The 16167-nt window shown below is 37.0% G+C and overlaps 1 protein-coding gene across 2 annotated transcripts in view; it reads left to right on the forward strand.

Annotated features, from left to right (window-relative positions):
* METAP2 (methionyl aminopeptidase 2) overlaps positions 1–16167 on the forward strand; it is a 41020-nt gene that overhangs the window by 11958 nt on the left and 12895 nt on the right. For both annotated transcript variants that reach the window (XM_004053693.4, XM_019038968.4), the window contains exons 4-7: positions 619–721; positions 8829–8990; positions 9727–9908; positions 10774–10868. In XM_004053693.4, coding sequence (XP_004053741.3) covers positions 619–721; positions 8829–8990; positions 9727–9908; positions 10774–10868 — 542 coding nt within the window. The remainder of the gene's footprint in view (positions 1–618; positions 722–8828; positions 8991–9726; positions 9909–10773; positions 10869–16167) is intronic.

The raw sequence follows: 16167 nt of genomic DNA on the forward strand, positions 1-16167 counted from the left end.
TATTCTGATTACAAATTGTGTATTTTTTCTCTAATGATCTTTTTAAGTCCCTTGTCATGTAATTTATGCACAATATAAAAGGCATCTTTATCAGATTTGTAGATGAGATAAAGTTGGAGTGATAAATACTTTGACAAAAGTTAAGATTTCAGAAAACCATGATTGATTATGTATGCTTTTAACTTTTATACCTTATATACTCTTGAAATAATAGTTTTTCTTGTTTTATTAATATATATTAGGTTTATATTTTTATTTTATTGCTATAGGACGTCTTACTACTTTGGTTTGTATTTGTGAAAGCCAACCTCTCTATGCTGTTCCATCTCTAGTATAGTGAGTGAAGATGAAGACATTAGAAGTGTGCCTTTTGCCAAGGCATATACTGTTTAAATACATAATGGAGTTCTGAGGAGTTAAAAATTTCTTTTTCCCAAGCAGCAATAAATCATTGAGGAGGTGGCCAGCATGATGAAGTGTCTTCTGCTTTTAACTGTGGCAGCAAGGAGTTTCCCTAAAATCAGAACATATAACAACCATTAGGAACTGAGAAAACTCTAATAACTGCTTAATTTTATTTTTAACTACAGAAGTTAATGCTTTATTTGTATCTCACAGCAAAAGTTCAAACAGACCCTCCCTCAGTTCCAATATGTGACCTGTATCCTAATGGTGTATTTCCCAAAGGACAAGAATGCGAATACCCACCCACACAAGATGGGTAAGGATCATCAAATCACTTCCAGTTTAATTTTTGACAGTTGTAGCTTAGCAATAAAGCAGATTTGACATTTCTCAGAACTTTGCTCCACTACTTTAATAAATGCTTATAAATTTGTCATAAAGAAGATACAGTAGAAGCCCTCTTATCCAAAATGATTGGGACCAATAGCAGGTTATTGGTCATTTAAAAGTATATTAAACTGAGGATCACAAAATAAAAATTCTTGTAGATAAAGGTTAACTTAAACAAATTTGTTTTTCACCTCTCTTGAAATTTGGGTATGGTTTAGTACTTTTCCCCCCTCATATGTATTCATAATGCGTTATCTACAATTCCATTTGGGATTTCTGAGTGATATAAGGGTTGATGTCTACTACGTCTTTACTTTTTTTTTCCTGAAACCTTTTGATAGTTCTTACCTACACTTAATTTGACAGAAGTATTTTTTGATCACTTATCCTTAGTGAGATTTATCAGGGTAGTTAGTTTTCATGGAAACAGTTTTTTTAATGTTACTTTTTTTTTTTTTTTTGAGACAGAGTTTCACTCTTGTTGCCTAGGCTGGAGTGCAATGCTGGGATCTCGGCTCACTGCAACCTCTGCCTCCTGGGTTCAAGTGATTCTCCTGCTCCAGCCTCCCGAGTAGCTGAGATTACAGGCATGCACCACCATGCCTGGCTAATTTTGTATTTTTAATAGAGACGGGGTTCCTCCATGTGGGTCAGGCTGGTCTTGAACTCCCAACCTCAGGTGATCCGCCCACCTCAGCCTCCCAAAGTGCTGGGATTACAGGCATGAGCCACTGCGCCCAGCCAATATAACATTATTAAATCACATAATTACCATAACAAGTACAGATGACTTAAACAGTCTTGGAAACAAATTCGCCTGATTCTTCAAGGTGTTCTGTAAGGATACATTTAAAATGGTTAGCAGAAGTGGCATTATGCAGACATATTAAGAGCATGGAAGCTGGGGCCAAACTGTCTGCATTTGAATCCCAGTTCTGACATTTATTAGCTTTGTGACTTGGGCAAGTAATTATCACATCTGTGCTTTTATTTCCTCATCCATAAAATGGGCACTCTGCAGGGTCATTGTGAGGAATGATATATGCATAGCACTTAGAAGAGTAGATGCATAGTGAACATAAAGCAAGCTAGTTCCTGTTATTCAAAGTAATAACCTGTCACCCACAATATTTATAATACCATGGACATTGATCAGTGTGTTTTACAAAGGGACTTAAGAGTATTGCTTAATCCAGTGGTTGCAGTCGTTGGTTAAGAAAGCTTCTACTGTAGCTCTTGTTTTCTTGGCCTATAAAGACACCATTATTTTTTTTTAAAACATAAAAAAGAAAAGAAGAAAGAACATACTGTTGTTACATTACCACCTGCTCCCTCATTTCCAGTTACGAATGTTCTTAGGGAATAAGTGTAAAGTTCTGGAATTGTATGACATGGGCTTCTTTTCTTTGAATTTGAAATAATCAATTGTCCCTATCTTAAAAGCACTTATTTTTAAAATGCCACAGATACAGATAATTTTACATTAATAAATTCTTATAGTACATATGATGTGATCACATTTATTTTTAAATATAATCTCTTAATTTTTTTTTTTTTTTTTTGCTTGTTCCCTCTTCTTTTCCTTCCTTCCAGACCCATGTTAACCACCTAGCAGGTAGCCTTCCATATTTTTTCTATGCTCATATATGTATACATCTGTCTGTTTATGTAAGGGAATGTTTGATCATTGTTTGTTTTACAAAAATGGAATCATAGGCACACTTTCCTCCACCTTTTCTCATTCGGTGCTAACTCTTGGAAGTTCCTCCAAGTCAATTAGAATAGTTCTATTATTATCTTGAATGGCTTCATAATATTCCGTGGTGTGAGTGTACCACACTTTATTCCACCATTCTTTAGCTGATGGCCATTTGCTTTGTCTGCAATAATTTTTGCCACTATAAACCATTCTGCAATAAACCTCCTTAGGTAAATAGGTAGCTGGATATGTAGGTATTTTTCTCTCTCTCTCATGTACTGGTAGTTATATTCTGAAATACGTTTTTAGGAGTGAGATTGATTAACCAAAGAATATATTAATAATTTCCAGTTCTTATACTATTAGTGATTTCGAGCATCTTTTGATCGTAGGCTTTATGATATCTTTTGCTCTTCCCAGAAGTTTTAAATTTTTAAATGCATTATGTGTACATGTTTAATACTTCTGAGTTCCGGCCAGGCGTGGTGGCTCATGCCTGTAATCCTAGCACTTTGGGAGGCTGAGGCAGGTGGATTACCTAAGGTCAGGAGTTCAAGACCAGCCTGGCCAACATGGTAAAACCCCGTCTCTACTAAAAAAAAAAAAAAAAAAAAATTAGACGGGTGCAGTGGTGCGTGCCTGTAATCCCAGCTACTCGGGGGGCTGAGGCAGGAGAATCGCTTGAACACAGGAGATGGAGGTTGCAGTGAGCTGAGATTGCACCACTGCACTACACCCTGGGTGACAGAGCGAGACTTTGTCTCACCAAAAAAAAAAAAAAAAAGAAAAAAGAAAATACTTCTGAGTTCCCAGTAGTCTCTCAGATTTTCTTGAACACGTATTTTGTGTGTTATTACATCTTTAATCTGGAATTTTTTGTGTAAGGTTGGGAGCACTAATTATTTTATTTTTCTTTCCAGTGCAGAGTCAGTTTATTGTCTATTAAATAATCCCTCCTACTGAATTGAATGACCACCTTTGTCACATGCTGTATTCCCATGTATATAATGGAATCAGTTTCTGGATTATTTACTCTGCTCCACTGATCTGTTTCTTCTTAGGCTAATACTGTTTTGATTTGATATCCCAAACAATTCTTTTTAATACTTTCCTTGGCTACTCTCAGTCATATAGCCTTACACACACACACACACACACACACACACACACACACACAAATGTCCTTGTTAGAATTCTTATCAGAATTGCATTTATATTTATGTATTAGTTTCTGAAAATTGACAGTTTATCACCTTGTCTTATCCAATGTCATGGGATGTTTTTGTTATTTTTTCACTTATTCAATTTTATTTTTTCCAGGTAGGTTCTAGCCCTTTTTAATTAAATTTGTTAGTGTTTTATGGTTTTTGTTAGTGATGTGAATTAAATATTTCAATCCCGTTGCTGTTTCTTTATACTTGCTGCTAGAGTGGAGGAAAGCCATTGATTTCTTATACTTGTTAACAGATTGTTAATACTTCTAACAATGTGAATATTATGGAACACTTGAAGTGGTATTTAATACATGAAAAAAATGAGATTTTGTAAACTTCAAAAACTTCTTTTTCCTTACTCTCAGCTTCTATTGAAATTAAATAAGTAGAATAACTTCTGTTTTTGAAATAATAAAGGAAGATATTAATTACATGTTATAATACTTCTCAAAGTAATTTTCTTAAATATTGCATTATTGTATGTTATCCTGGAGAAATACAGAATAAGTATAAGATAGTGTGGTGTGTTTGCTTTTTAATAAATCTCAATACTTTTTACATTCATATAACCAGTTTTGACTATTTGCAAATAGATCAGATTCAGTATTCTTACAGATTTGGTATAGTTTGTATCTTTCCTTCATTGTTTTATTAATAAACTTTTATTAGAAATTGAATGAATTATCACAACTCACCTTTGAAACTACTCTAGGTTAAGTGTATTTTTAAAAACTTCTTATTTTGTACAAAATTAGTCGGGCATGGTGGCGCATGCCTGTAATCCCAGCTACTTGGGAGGCTGAAGCAGGAGAATCTCTTGAACCTGGGAGGCGGAGGTTGCGGTGAGCTGAGATGACACCATTGCACTCCAGCCTGGACAACAAGAGTGAAACTCTGTCTCAGACAAAAACCCAAAAAACTTCTTATTTTGAAATGATTTTATACTTCCAGAAAAGCTACAAGCATAGTACAAAGAATTCCCACATACCTTTCACCTAGATTTCCTTTGTTTTGCCACATTTGTTTTATTCTTCTCTATCTCAATGAAATACAACAAGTATGCATATTGTCATATACAAATAACATTCCATTTTCTCCTTGGAAGACAGATATAAGGCAAATGTGAAAAATGTTAAATTGGTGAGTCTGTATATATATAGTTTTTTTTCTTTTTTTTTTGTTTTGAGACAAGGTCTCACTCTGTCAGCCAGGCTGGAATGCAGTGGTGTGATCATAGCCCACTGTAGCCTGGAACTTCTGGGCTTAAGCAATCCTCCTGCATTGGCCTCCCAAAGTGTTGGGATTACAGGCGTGTGCCACCACACCCGGCATAGTATTTTTTTTTTTTTTTTTTCTGAGCCATTTGAGATCAGACTGCATTTTTGGCTGGGATACTAGATAATGTATATACAGTATCCTTTTCAGGGTGTTATATCTAGAGGCATACATTGTCAATTTGCTCCTTATTGGTGATGTTTAATTTTTATCGTTCATTTAAAGTATTAGCCAGTTTCTCAAGTGTATTGTTACTAATTTTTTCCTCTTGTAATTATTAAGTTGTGGGTAGTTGTTTTGAGTGTATCCAGATGACTGTTGTGAACACTCTTCTCACACATAGCTTGAAGCCTGTATTTTTTTTTTTTTTTTTTTTTTGAGATGGGGTGTTGCTGTATTGTCCAGGCTGGTTTACAATTTCTGGGCTCAAATTATCCTCCCATCTTATCCTCCCAAGTAGCTTTGAAACTAATTTTTAATAGTTATAGTAATGTTTGTTTACTTTCTAAAACCAGGATCTACTTGAGGTTCTCATTGCATATGGTTAGAGGCCTCACCTTTTTCTCTTTCTCTTCAGTGCCCCATCTCTTTGAAGAAACCAGGCAGTTGTAGAAGTCTCATGTTCTGGGATTTCTCCGATTGTTTCCTTGTGGGGGTTTAAATTTTTTCTCTATTTCTGTGTTTTCTGTAAACTGGAATTAGGTGTTAATGGGCTTAGATTAGATTTAGGTTAAACATTTTTGACAGAGGTATAAAATAAGTGATTATGACCTTCACATTGTACCATATTCTGCTACATTAGATGTAATCTCAGGCTATCCTACTGTTACTTTTATTGTGTTTGACCTCTTGATTAATGTCACAGCCAACTCTTTTTTTTTTTTTCCTTTAAAGGTACTTTTTGCTTTTTGCAGTTTCCAAGTAATCTGTGGGGCTACTTTGGTATCATTTGGAATATCTATCTCCCTTCCTTTTCTTCCTATTTAGTTTATACAAACTTGAGAAGAAAGGAATATTCTTTTCTTAACAACTTTTCACTTAATTCTTTTAATATCCATTGATGATCCTTGCTTTTATGGGTTATTTCATTGGGAACTGCAAAATGGTGGATTTTTGATTCTTTCATTCCTTCTACATTTATTAGGTGATACTATTCTGTAAGAAGAATTTTCTCTATCAACTGGGAATCAACTATAGTTCCTTCTTATAGGCAGAGTTAAAATATGCTTTATTTCTTACCCTTTAAGTACCAGTTTTTAGAGGAAGGATTTTATGTGATACATGCATACATTTTAATTGTTATTATTATGTTTTTGAGACAGGGCCTCGTTCTGTCGCCCAGGCTGGAGTGCAGTGGTGCAGTCTTGGCTCACTATAACCTCTGCCTCCCAGGCTCAAGCAGTTCTCGTGCCTGAGCCTCCCGAGTAGCTGGGACTACAGGTGTGCACTGTCTTGCCTGGGTAACTTTTTGTATTTTTAGTAGAAACAGGGTTTTGCTATGTTGCCCAGGCTGGTCTCGAACTCCTGAACTCATGCAATCTGTCCCCCTTGCCCTCCCAAAGTGCTAGGATTACAGGCGTGAGCGACCACGCCTGGCCATTACTATTTTTTGAGATAGGGTCTCATTCTGTCACCCAGGCTGGAGTGCAGTGGTGAGATCTAGCTAAGTTCAGCCTTGACCTCTGGGGCTCAAGTGATCCTCCTACCCCGTCTCCCAAGTAGCTGGGACTACAGGCATGTACCACCTTGCCTGGCTAAAGTTGTTTTTTCTTTTTGTAGAGGTGGAGTCTTGTTATGTTGCCCAGGCTGACCTTGAACTTCTGGGCTCAAACAGTCCTCCTGCCTCAGCCTACCAAATGGCTGGGATTATAGGCATGAGCCACTGCACCTGGCCTATCGTGTGTATGTGTATGTATATGTGTGTTTGTGTGTGTGTGTGTGTGTGTGTATATATATGTATATGTGTGTGTGTATATATTTTGGTGGAGACAGGGTCCCGTTGTGTCACCCTGGATTGTCTTGAACTGTTGTCCTCAAGCAGTCCTCCCACTTTGGCCTCCCAAACTGTTGGGATTATAGGAGTAAGCCACTGTGCCTGGCTTTAATTGCTATACTTTTGTTTAATTGACTGAACTAAATAAGATAAAATATAGGAAAATAATACTCTTAGTAAAGGTGTGTTGAGGCAGATTTTAAACAAATTGTTAGTCCACTTATAAGGAGTTTTGGGGGGGTCTGGAATTATAGACCCTGATGCTGGGTTTCTCTTATTGTTAATAACTTTCTATTTGAACTCGAGACTTTGAGCAAAAGAATTTCTTTTATTCCGTTTCTTTTTTCTTTATTATTTATTTTTATTTTTTATTTTATGTTTTTAGAGACAGGGTCTTGGTCTGTTGCCCAGGCTGGGGTATAGTGGTGCAATTGTAGCTCACTGTGTCCTTGAACTTCTGGGCTCGAGTGATCCTCTTGCCTCAGACTCCTGAGTAGCTGGGATTACAGGGATAAGCCCAACGCCCAGCTAATTTTTTTTGGTAGAGACAGAGTCAGAGACAGAGTCAGGTTGGTCTTGAACTACTAGCCTCAAGTGATCCTCCCACCTTGGCCATGGTCTGTAGTTTAGGGCAGAGTTGAGTGAACTTTTTCTTCAAAGGGCATGTAGTGAATATTTTAGGCCTTGAGTGTTACTTAGCTTTGCCATTGTAGCATGAAAATAGCTATAGATAGTACATAAATGAGTGGGCACATGTTGCAATAAAATTTTATTTATAAAACAGGGGAGGCAAATAGCAATTCCTTGAAGGTATCACTTTTACACTTGTGTAATTTATACTCAGTGGTCACTAAGTTGCAAACTGTATATTCAGTATTTAAGAATGTGTGAAAATTGTTTAGATTTTTTTTTTTAAATATCATTTTAAGGCAGTTAATGTTTTTCCTACTACAGGAGTCGTGGATCTCATTCCCAGATACTGAATAAAAAATTCTGTCAGTTGGGGTGGCTCATGCCTGTAATCCCAGCCACTCAGGAGGCTGAGGCAGGGGGATCACTTCGGGGCAGGAGTTCGAGATCAGCCTGGACAACATAGCAAGACCCCATTTCTTTAAAGAAAAAGTTTTTAAAAATTAGGTGGGTGTGCTGGTATGCACCTGTATACTCCCAGCTGCTTGGGAAGCCGAGGCAGGAAGAACCTAGGAGTTTGAGGATGTAGTGAGCTATGATCACATCACTGCATCTGCCTGGGTAACAGAGTAAGACCCTGTCTCTTAAAAAAGAAATTCGTTCGCACTGGCAGTGTTAAAATGTGAGCCATGTCTTTCAAGGAAGAATACCTCTTATATTTATGTATACAATTAGGAAAACCCAGCACACGCATGTAATATGTGTTTTGAGGAAGTATATGCAGATTTCCAAGTCAGTTTCTTGGGTTAGTAGTTACTCTGTTGGCAAAATTAAATGCAAATTGTTGTTGTGCTCCTTTGAAGTGTCTAAAGAATATATGACCTCAAGTGGAAGGATGACTTTTTCCTACTTGCTCTGATTCTAGGACTCTTCAGACTTTTCTGATTGTTTTATTATCTTTTTGTGTTGTCAGGGTATTAGTTCCTCTGACTATGAATGAAATCTCACATGAGGGGTTTTTTCCCTCCCTTAGAGTCTTAAAAAGTTTTTAATTTCATTTGAGTTGGTTGCAAGTGTTTGGCTTTTTGTATTTCAGAATCTTTATTGACATAAACTGAATATGTACTGTATTTTTATTTGAACTGTCTTATTAGTATAGTTGTCAGCTTTTATGCTTGTTCTGCTGTTTTATCACTAATAGTATTCTATGCCCACTCTAAAGGCGAACAGCTGCTTGGAGAACTACAAGTGAAGAAAAGAAAGCATTAGATCAGGCAAGTGAAGAGATTTGGAATGATTTTCGAGAAGCTGCAGAAGCACATCGACAAGTTAGAAAATACGTAATGAGCTGGATCAAGCCTGGGATGACAATGATAGAAATCTGGTAAAAGGAATACTTCTTTGTAAGAACATGATAAAAAATGTTTTATTAAGTACTAACTCTCCAATTATAATGTTTGGCTTTCATTACCACTTTACTAAATCTTTAAGTAAAGGTTGTAGAAATGTCTTCTAGATTATTTTAGTGTCACTATGAGAAAACCATGAAGAGGAGTACACATTGGCACCTCAGCCACCCTTTTTTGTGCACATGTAGTCATTACTGATTGTTATTTTCTATCTGGAAATCTGTTATTTTGCTATCTAACAAGTCATACTAAGAAATAAGAAAGTATTGGAGCAATTGCCCAAATACAGAACATGATGATAATACAGTAACAAAACCAATTCAAGTAATTATTCTCTAGTTTTTCCTTTTGATAAATGGTTAGTATAACATGTAATTCTCTGATTCCTACAATTTAAAAAATATACAACATGAACAAATAAGATCAGCATTTAAATTGGTCTAAGTTAGACTCTTATTTTCTAGTAAATTTAGTTAAAAGTGGTGTTTCTCTGACTTTCTAGCAGAATCAAATTCCTTGTCTTCTAAACATATGCTATTTTCATAGCATCAGAGAACTGTTATTTATTTATATTCAGAAAGTGCTCAGATCATTCCCAGAAAGTATTTAAGGTTTTTAGTAAACTTTCTGGACTTGATGAACTATATGGTATTAATATATAAAAGTAAGAATGTAAAAGTAAACAAGTTCCCTTTGCTTTTTTTGTTTTAGTGAAAAGTTGGAAGACTGTTCACGCAAGTTAATAAAAGAGAATGGATTAAATGCAGGCCTGGCATTTCCTACTGGATGTTCTCTCAATAATTGTGCTGCCCATTATACTCCCAATGCCGGTGACACAACAGTATTACAGTATGATGACATCTGTAAAATAGACTTTGGAACACATATAAGTGGTAAATTCTTGCAGAAAATTCCTACCCCAGCCTCCTCCTGAAAAACTAGTTTTTGTCTCTGTTAAATGGAGTGATAAATACTGAACTCCCAAATTTTGTTCTTGCTTCCTCATTTCATTAGGAAAGGTGTGTTGAGGCAGATTTTTAAAAAAATTTTAGTGCACTTATAGGAGAGAGAGGCAGTTGTGAGATTTACTTGAAAGCATACTACTAAGTAGAATAAAATGAAAACTGTTGGGTAGTTGAGGTTTATTACCCTTTGTATCAAGGCATGAAAGACATTATCCTACCTTTCTTTAGGTCATTGTTTCATACCTCTTTTATTCAAATAATAACATTTATTTAAAATACTTAAGTTTATCAGCCTTAATATACATGTTTGCTTTTCTGAATTCTCTCCAAAACCTGATTAGGTAAGCACCTTGTTATCTTACTTACAAGTGAGAAAGCAAGCTTAGAATAAATACTTACCTAAGGTTTCACTACCTTGGAAAAGTAAAAGTATATTCAGAGCCCTGTATACTTTCTCTGCCCTGCGTTACTATTTCTCATTTCCCTAGTCTTTTCTTGTATTCGTTTTGTTTCTGTTTATATGTTTGTATAACTGCCAGGGTGAGCACTGAACTGGTGCTGTCTTGGGGTAATATATACTAACCTTGTAATTCTTTCTATTCTGAATCCTTTATATACTTCTACATTTTGTCTCTTTGATTATGAATGATCTTTGGGTATTTGGAGTGCAGCCTTCATTTGAGCCTTCATTCTATTTTTCTGTTAAACTAGCAAGATTAATAGATTAAATGCTGTAAAGTAGATAAATTGACTAGCTGATAAGTAAAATTAAAAGAGGAATTTTCTCTTTCAGGTAGGATTATTGACTGTGCTTTTACTGTCACTTTTAATCCCAAATATGATACATTATTAAAAGCTGTAAAAGATGCTACTAACACTGGAATAAAGGTATGTGAACTGTAAGCACCATTTCATTCCCAATATTTTGAGCACTTTAAGGTCTTTTAAACACTTAACAGCATTTAAGCACTTTTAAGGCCTGTTTAAGGTCTTTGGGTAATTAAGAGGAATAAAATTGATCCATTTCCCTTATGGTTTTAAGCGGGTAAGCGTATGATTGTGTACCAAAGGTTGTTTTTTGTTTGTTTGTTTGTTTGTTTCCCTTGAACTTTGCTAAAATTTATTAAAACAGAGTTTGGATCTATTTTTGCCTGTCAGTTGGCAGTGGTTTTTTTGTGGTTCTTTTTTAGAACAATTTTAGGTTCATAATAAAATTGAGCAGAAAGTACAGAGATTTCCCTTATACCCACCCCTCCCCAACTTCCTCCATTGTCAGCATCCCCACCACATAGGTATATTTGTTAAAATCATTTGAACTAGCATTGACCACATCACAATTATTCAAAGTTCATAGTTAACGTTAGGGTTCATTCTTAGTAATATACATAAGGGGTTTGACAAATATATAATGACACGCATCTACCATTATAGTATCATACAGAGTATTTTCATAGCCACCAAAATCTTCTGTGCTCAACTGATTCATCCCTCTCTGTCCACCAAGCTCTGGTACAGCCCAGCTTTTCCCCACCCACCCACATTTTTTTTTTTTTTGGAGGGAGGTGCAGTTAAAATAGACATTACATAAAATTTACCATATTAACTTTTTCTTTCTTTTTTTTTTTTTTTTTGAGATGGAGTCTTACTCTGTTGCCCAGGCTGGAGTGCAGTGGCACGATCTCGACTCACTGCAACTTCTGCCTCCTGGTCTCAAGTGATACTCCTGCCTCAGCCTCCCGAGTTGTTGGGATTACAGGCACGCACAACCACTCCCGGCTAATTTTTATGTTTCTAATAGAGATGGGGTTTCACCATGCTGGCCAGGCTGGTCTCAAACTCCTGATCTCAAGTGATCCTCCCGCCTTGGCCTCCCAAAGTGCTGGGATTACAGGCGTGATTCACCGCGCCCGGCCGTTTTTAAGTATGTTGTTCATTGGTATTAAGTACATTCATAATATTGTGCAGCCATTATCACCATTCTTCTCTGTTTACTCTTCATGTTGTAAAACTGAAACTCTATACTCATTAAACAGTAACTCCCAATTTCCTCTTCTCCCCCTACCCTGGCAGCCACCATTCTACTATATATGATTTTGACTGCTGTAAGTACCTCATATAGTGTTTGTTGTTTCGTGACTGGTTTATTTCACTTAGCACAATGTACTCAAGGTTCACCTATGTTGTAGCATATGTCAGAATTTACTTCCTTAAGGCTAAATAATCTATTGTGTGTATATACCACATTTTTGCTTATCCATTCATCCACTGATAGACACTTGGATTGCTCCGATGTTTTAGCTATTGTGAATATTGCTGCTATGAATACGGGTGTATAGATACCTCTTCAAGGTCTGTTTTCAATTCTTGGGTATATACCCAGAAGTGGATTTGGGAATCATCTGGTAATTATATCTTTTTAAACTTTTTGAGTATCTTCTCTACTACTTTCCACAGTGGCTGTACCATTTTCATTCCCACCAACAGTACGCAAGGAAAGGCTCCAATTTTTCCATTTCCTTGCCAACACTATTTTCTGGGTAGTTTTTGTTTTTTTGTTTTTAATCTTTGGAGAAATGTCTATTCAAGTTTTTTGCACGTTTTTATTTATTTATTTTTTAATTAAAAAATGTAGGCCGGATGTGGTGGCTCACGCCTGTAATCCCAGCACTTTGAGAGGCCGAGGCAGGTGGATCACGAAGTCAGGAGATGGAGACCATCCTGGCTAACATGGTGAAACCCCGTCTCTACTAAAAATACCAAAAAAAAAAATTAGCTGTGCGTGGTGGCGGGCGCCTGTGGTTCCAGCTACTGAGGAGGCTGAGGCAGGAGAATGGCGTGAACCTGGGAGGCAGAGCTTGCAGTGAGCCGAGATCGCCCCACTGCACGCCAGCCTGGGCGACTGAGCGAGACTCCATCTCAAAAAAAAAAAAATAGAGATTGGGGGTGTTGCTTTGTTGCCCAGGCTGATCTTGAATTCCTGAGCTCGAGCTGCACCCTCACCTTGTCCTCCCAAAGTGCTGGGATTACAGGCATGATCCACCATGCCCAGCTCTTTGCCTGTTTTTTAATTGAGTCGTTTGTTGTTGAGTTTTAGGAATTCTGTATAGATTCTGGATGTTAATCCGGTATCAGATATATTATTTGAAAATCTTTTTTCTCATATTGTGGGTTACCTTTTTACTCCGGATATTGTGTTTTGAAGCATAAAATGTTGTCATGAAGTCCAGTTTGTCTATTTTTTCTTTTGTTGCCTGTGCCTTTGGTGTCATATCCAGTAAATCATTGCTAAATCTAATGTCATGAAGCTTTTACTCCATTTCCTTTTAAGGTATTTATAGTTTCAGGTCTTCAACTTAGGTCTTTGATCCATTTTGAGTTAATTTTTTATATGGTGTTAAGTAAGGGTCCACATTCATTCTTTTGCATGTGAATGTCCAGTTTTCCCAGCACCATTTGTTAAGACTGTTCTTTTGCTTTTCAGTGGTTTTGACACCCTTGTCAAAGCTCATCTGGGTCAGGCACAGTGCCTCGTGCCTATAATCTCAGCCCTTTTGGAGTCCGAGGTGGGAGGATCATTTGAGCTCAGTAGTTAAAGTCTAGCCTGGGTAAGATAGCAAGACCCCAACTCTACCAAAAATTAAACAAATTAGCCAGGTGTGATGGTGCACCCTTGTGGTCCCAGCTACTCAAGAGGCTCTGGTGGGAGGATCACGTGAGCCCAGGGAGGTTGAGGCCTCAGTGAGACAAGATTACGCCACTGCATTCCAGCCTGGGTAACAAAGCAAGACCCTGTCCCAAAAAAAAAAAAAGAAATCATTTGTGTTTGTAAGTGAGGGTTTATTTCTGGGCTCTTCATTTTATTGTATTGGTTTATATGTCTGTCTTTATGTCAATACCACATTGGGTTTTTTTGGTTTGGTTTGGTTTTGGTTTTGGTTTTGAGACAGGGTCTTGCTCTGTCAGCCAAGCTGGAGCGCAGTGGTGTGATCTTGGCTCGCTGCAACCTGTACTTCCTGGGTTTAAGCAGTTCTTCTACTTCATCCTCATAAGTAGTTGGAACTACAGGCTCATGCCACCGTACCCATCAATTTTACTTGTTTTTTATAGAGACAAGTCTCACTGTGTTGCTCAGGTTGGTCTTGAAGTCCTGGCCTCAAGCAGTCCTCCTGCCTCAGCCTCCCAGAGTGCTGGGATTACAGGCATGAACTATTGTGTCTGATGTCCACACTGTTTTGATTACTGTAGTTTTGTTGTAAGTTTTGAAATTGAGAAGTGTAAATTCTCCATCTTTGTTCTTTTTCAAAATTGTTTGTCTATCTAGGATGTCTTGAGATTCCATACGAATTTAGGATTTTTTTTTTCTGCAAAAACCACCAAATGGATTTTGATAGGGATTGTGTTGAATGTGTAGATGGCTTCAGATGGTATTGACATTTTAATAATACTAAGTCTTCTAATTCATAGACATGAGATGTTGCGTTAGTTCATTTTCACACTGCTATAAAGAAATACCTGAGACTGGGTAATTCATAACGGAAAGAAGTTTAATTATCCACAGTTCCACATCAGTGGGGAGGCCTCAGGAAACTAAGAATCAAGGCAAAAGGCAAAGGGAAAGCAAAGACCTTCTTCACATGGCAGCGGGAGAGAGAACTGCAAGCAGGGGAAGTGCCAGATGTTTATAAAACTATCAGGTCTCATGAGAACTTCCTATCATGAGAACAACATGGGGGAACCACCCCCATGATCCTATCACCTCCCTCTCTCAGCACATGGGGATTACACTTCGAGAGGAGATTTGGGTGGGGACACAGAGTCAAACCGTATCAGATGTGTTTCCATTTATGTCTTTAATTTATTTCAGCAACGTTTTATAGTATTCATTGTACATGTGTTTTAATGTGTTTCACCTTCTTGGGGTTAATTCCTAAGGTTTTTTTTTTTAGTTATTGTTAATGGAATTGTTTTTGTAATTTCCTTTTCAGGTTGTTCATTGTTAGTATGTAGAAATGCAACTGATTTTTATGTTTTGACTTTGTATCTTGTACTTGGTTGAATTAATTTATTCTGACACTTCTTTTGTGTGGAATCTTTAGGGTTTTCCCTAGGTAAGATCATATAATCTGTGAACAGAGATAGTTTTACTTCCATCCCAATTTAGATGCCTTTTTATTTTTCTTGCCTGATTGTTCTGACCTATGTTGAGTAAAAACGGCAAAAGTGGATATCCTTCCTTGCCTTGTTTGTGATCTTAGAGGAAAGCTTTCCATCTTTGACCATTGAGTATGATGTTAGCTGTAGGTTTTTCATAGATGGCTTTTATTACGTTGAGGTGGTTTACTTCTGTTCTTAATTTGTTGAGCCTTTCATCATGAAAGGGTGTTGAATTTTGTCATGCTTTTTCTGCATCAATTCAGACAGTCATATGGTTATTTTTCTTCATTCTGTTAATGTGTATTAGATTGATCTGTTTTTCTTATGTTGAACCATCTTTGGAATAAATCCCACTAAGTCGTGGTGTGTATTCCTTTTAATATGCAGTCGAACTTGGTTTGTTAATATTTTGTTAAGGATTTTTCATCAGTGTTCATTAGAATATTGGCCTATAGTTTTCTTATAGTGTCTTTGCCTCGCTTTGGTATCAGAGTAATGCTGGTTTCATGTAATGACTTAGAAAGTATTCTCTTGAGGTTTTTAGAAAAGTTTGGGGAGGTATTAGTTCTTTAAATGTTTGGTAGAATTAACCAGTGGAAGCCATCAGGTTCGAAGTTTTCCTTTGTTGGGATTTTTTTTTTTTTTTTGAGGCAGGTCTCCCTTGTTACCCAGGCTGGAGTACAGTGGTATGAACACAGTTCACTGCAGCCTTGACCTACTGGGCTCAAGCAGATTCCTGCCTCAGCTCCCAAGTAGCCAGGACCACAGGCATGTACCACTACACCCAGCTAATTTAAACAATAAAATAATACTTTAAATTTTTTGTAGATACAGGGTCTTGCTATCTTGCCCAGGCTGGTCTGGAACTCCTGGTCACAAGCCATCCTCCCACCTTGGCTTCCCAAAGTGTTGAGATTACAGGCATGAGCCACTGTGTCCGGCCTAATAATTCTTTTAAATGCATTAGTCTCTTGAATTATGTAAAAAATAGAATATGGAATTATAAACCAAAGTTAATAATAATACTAGCCTT

The sequence above is a fragment of the Gorilla gorilla genome, chromosome 10 (assembly GCF_029281585.2).
Source record: "Gorilla gorilla gorilla isolate KB3781 chromosome 10, NHGRI_mGorGor1-v2.1_pri, whole genome shotgun sequence".
Lineage (NCBI taxonomy): Eukaryota > Metazoa > Chordata > Mammalia > Primates > Hominidae > Gorilla > Gorilla gorilla.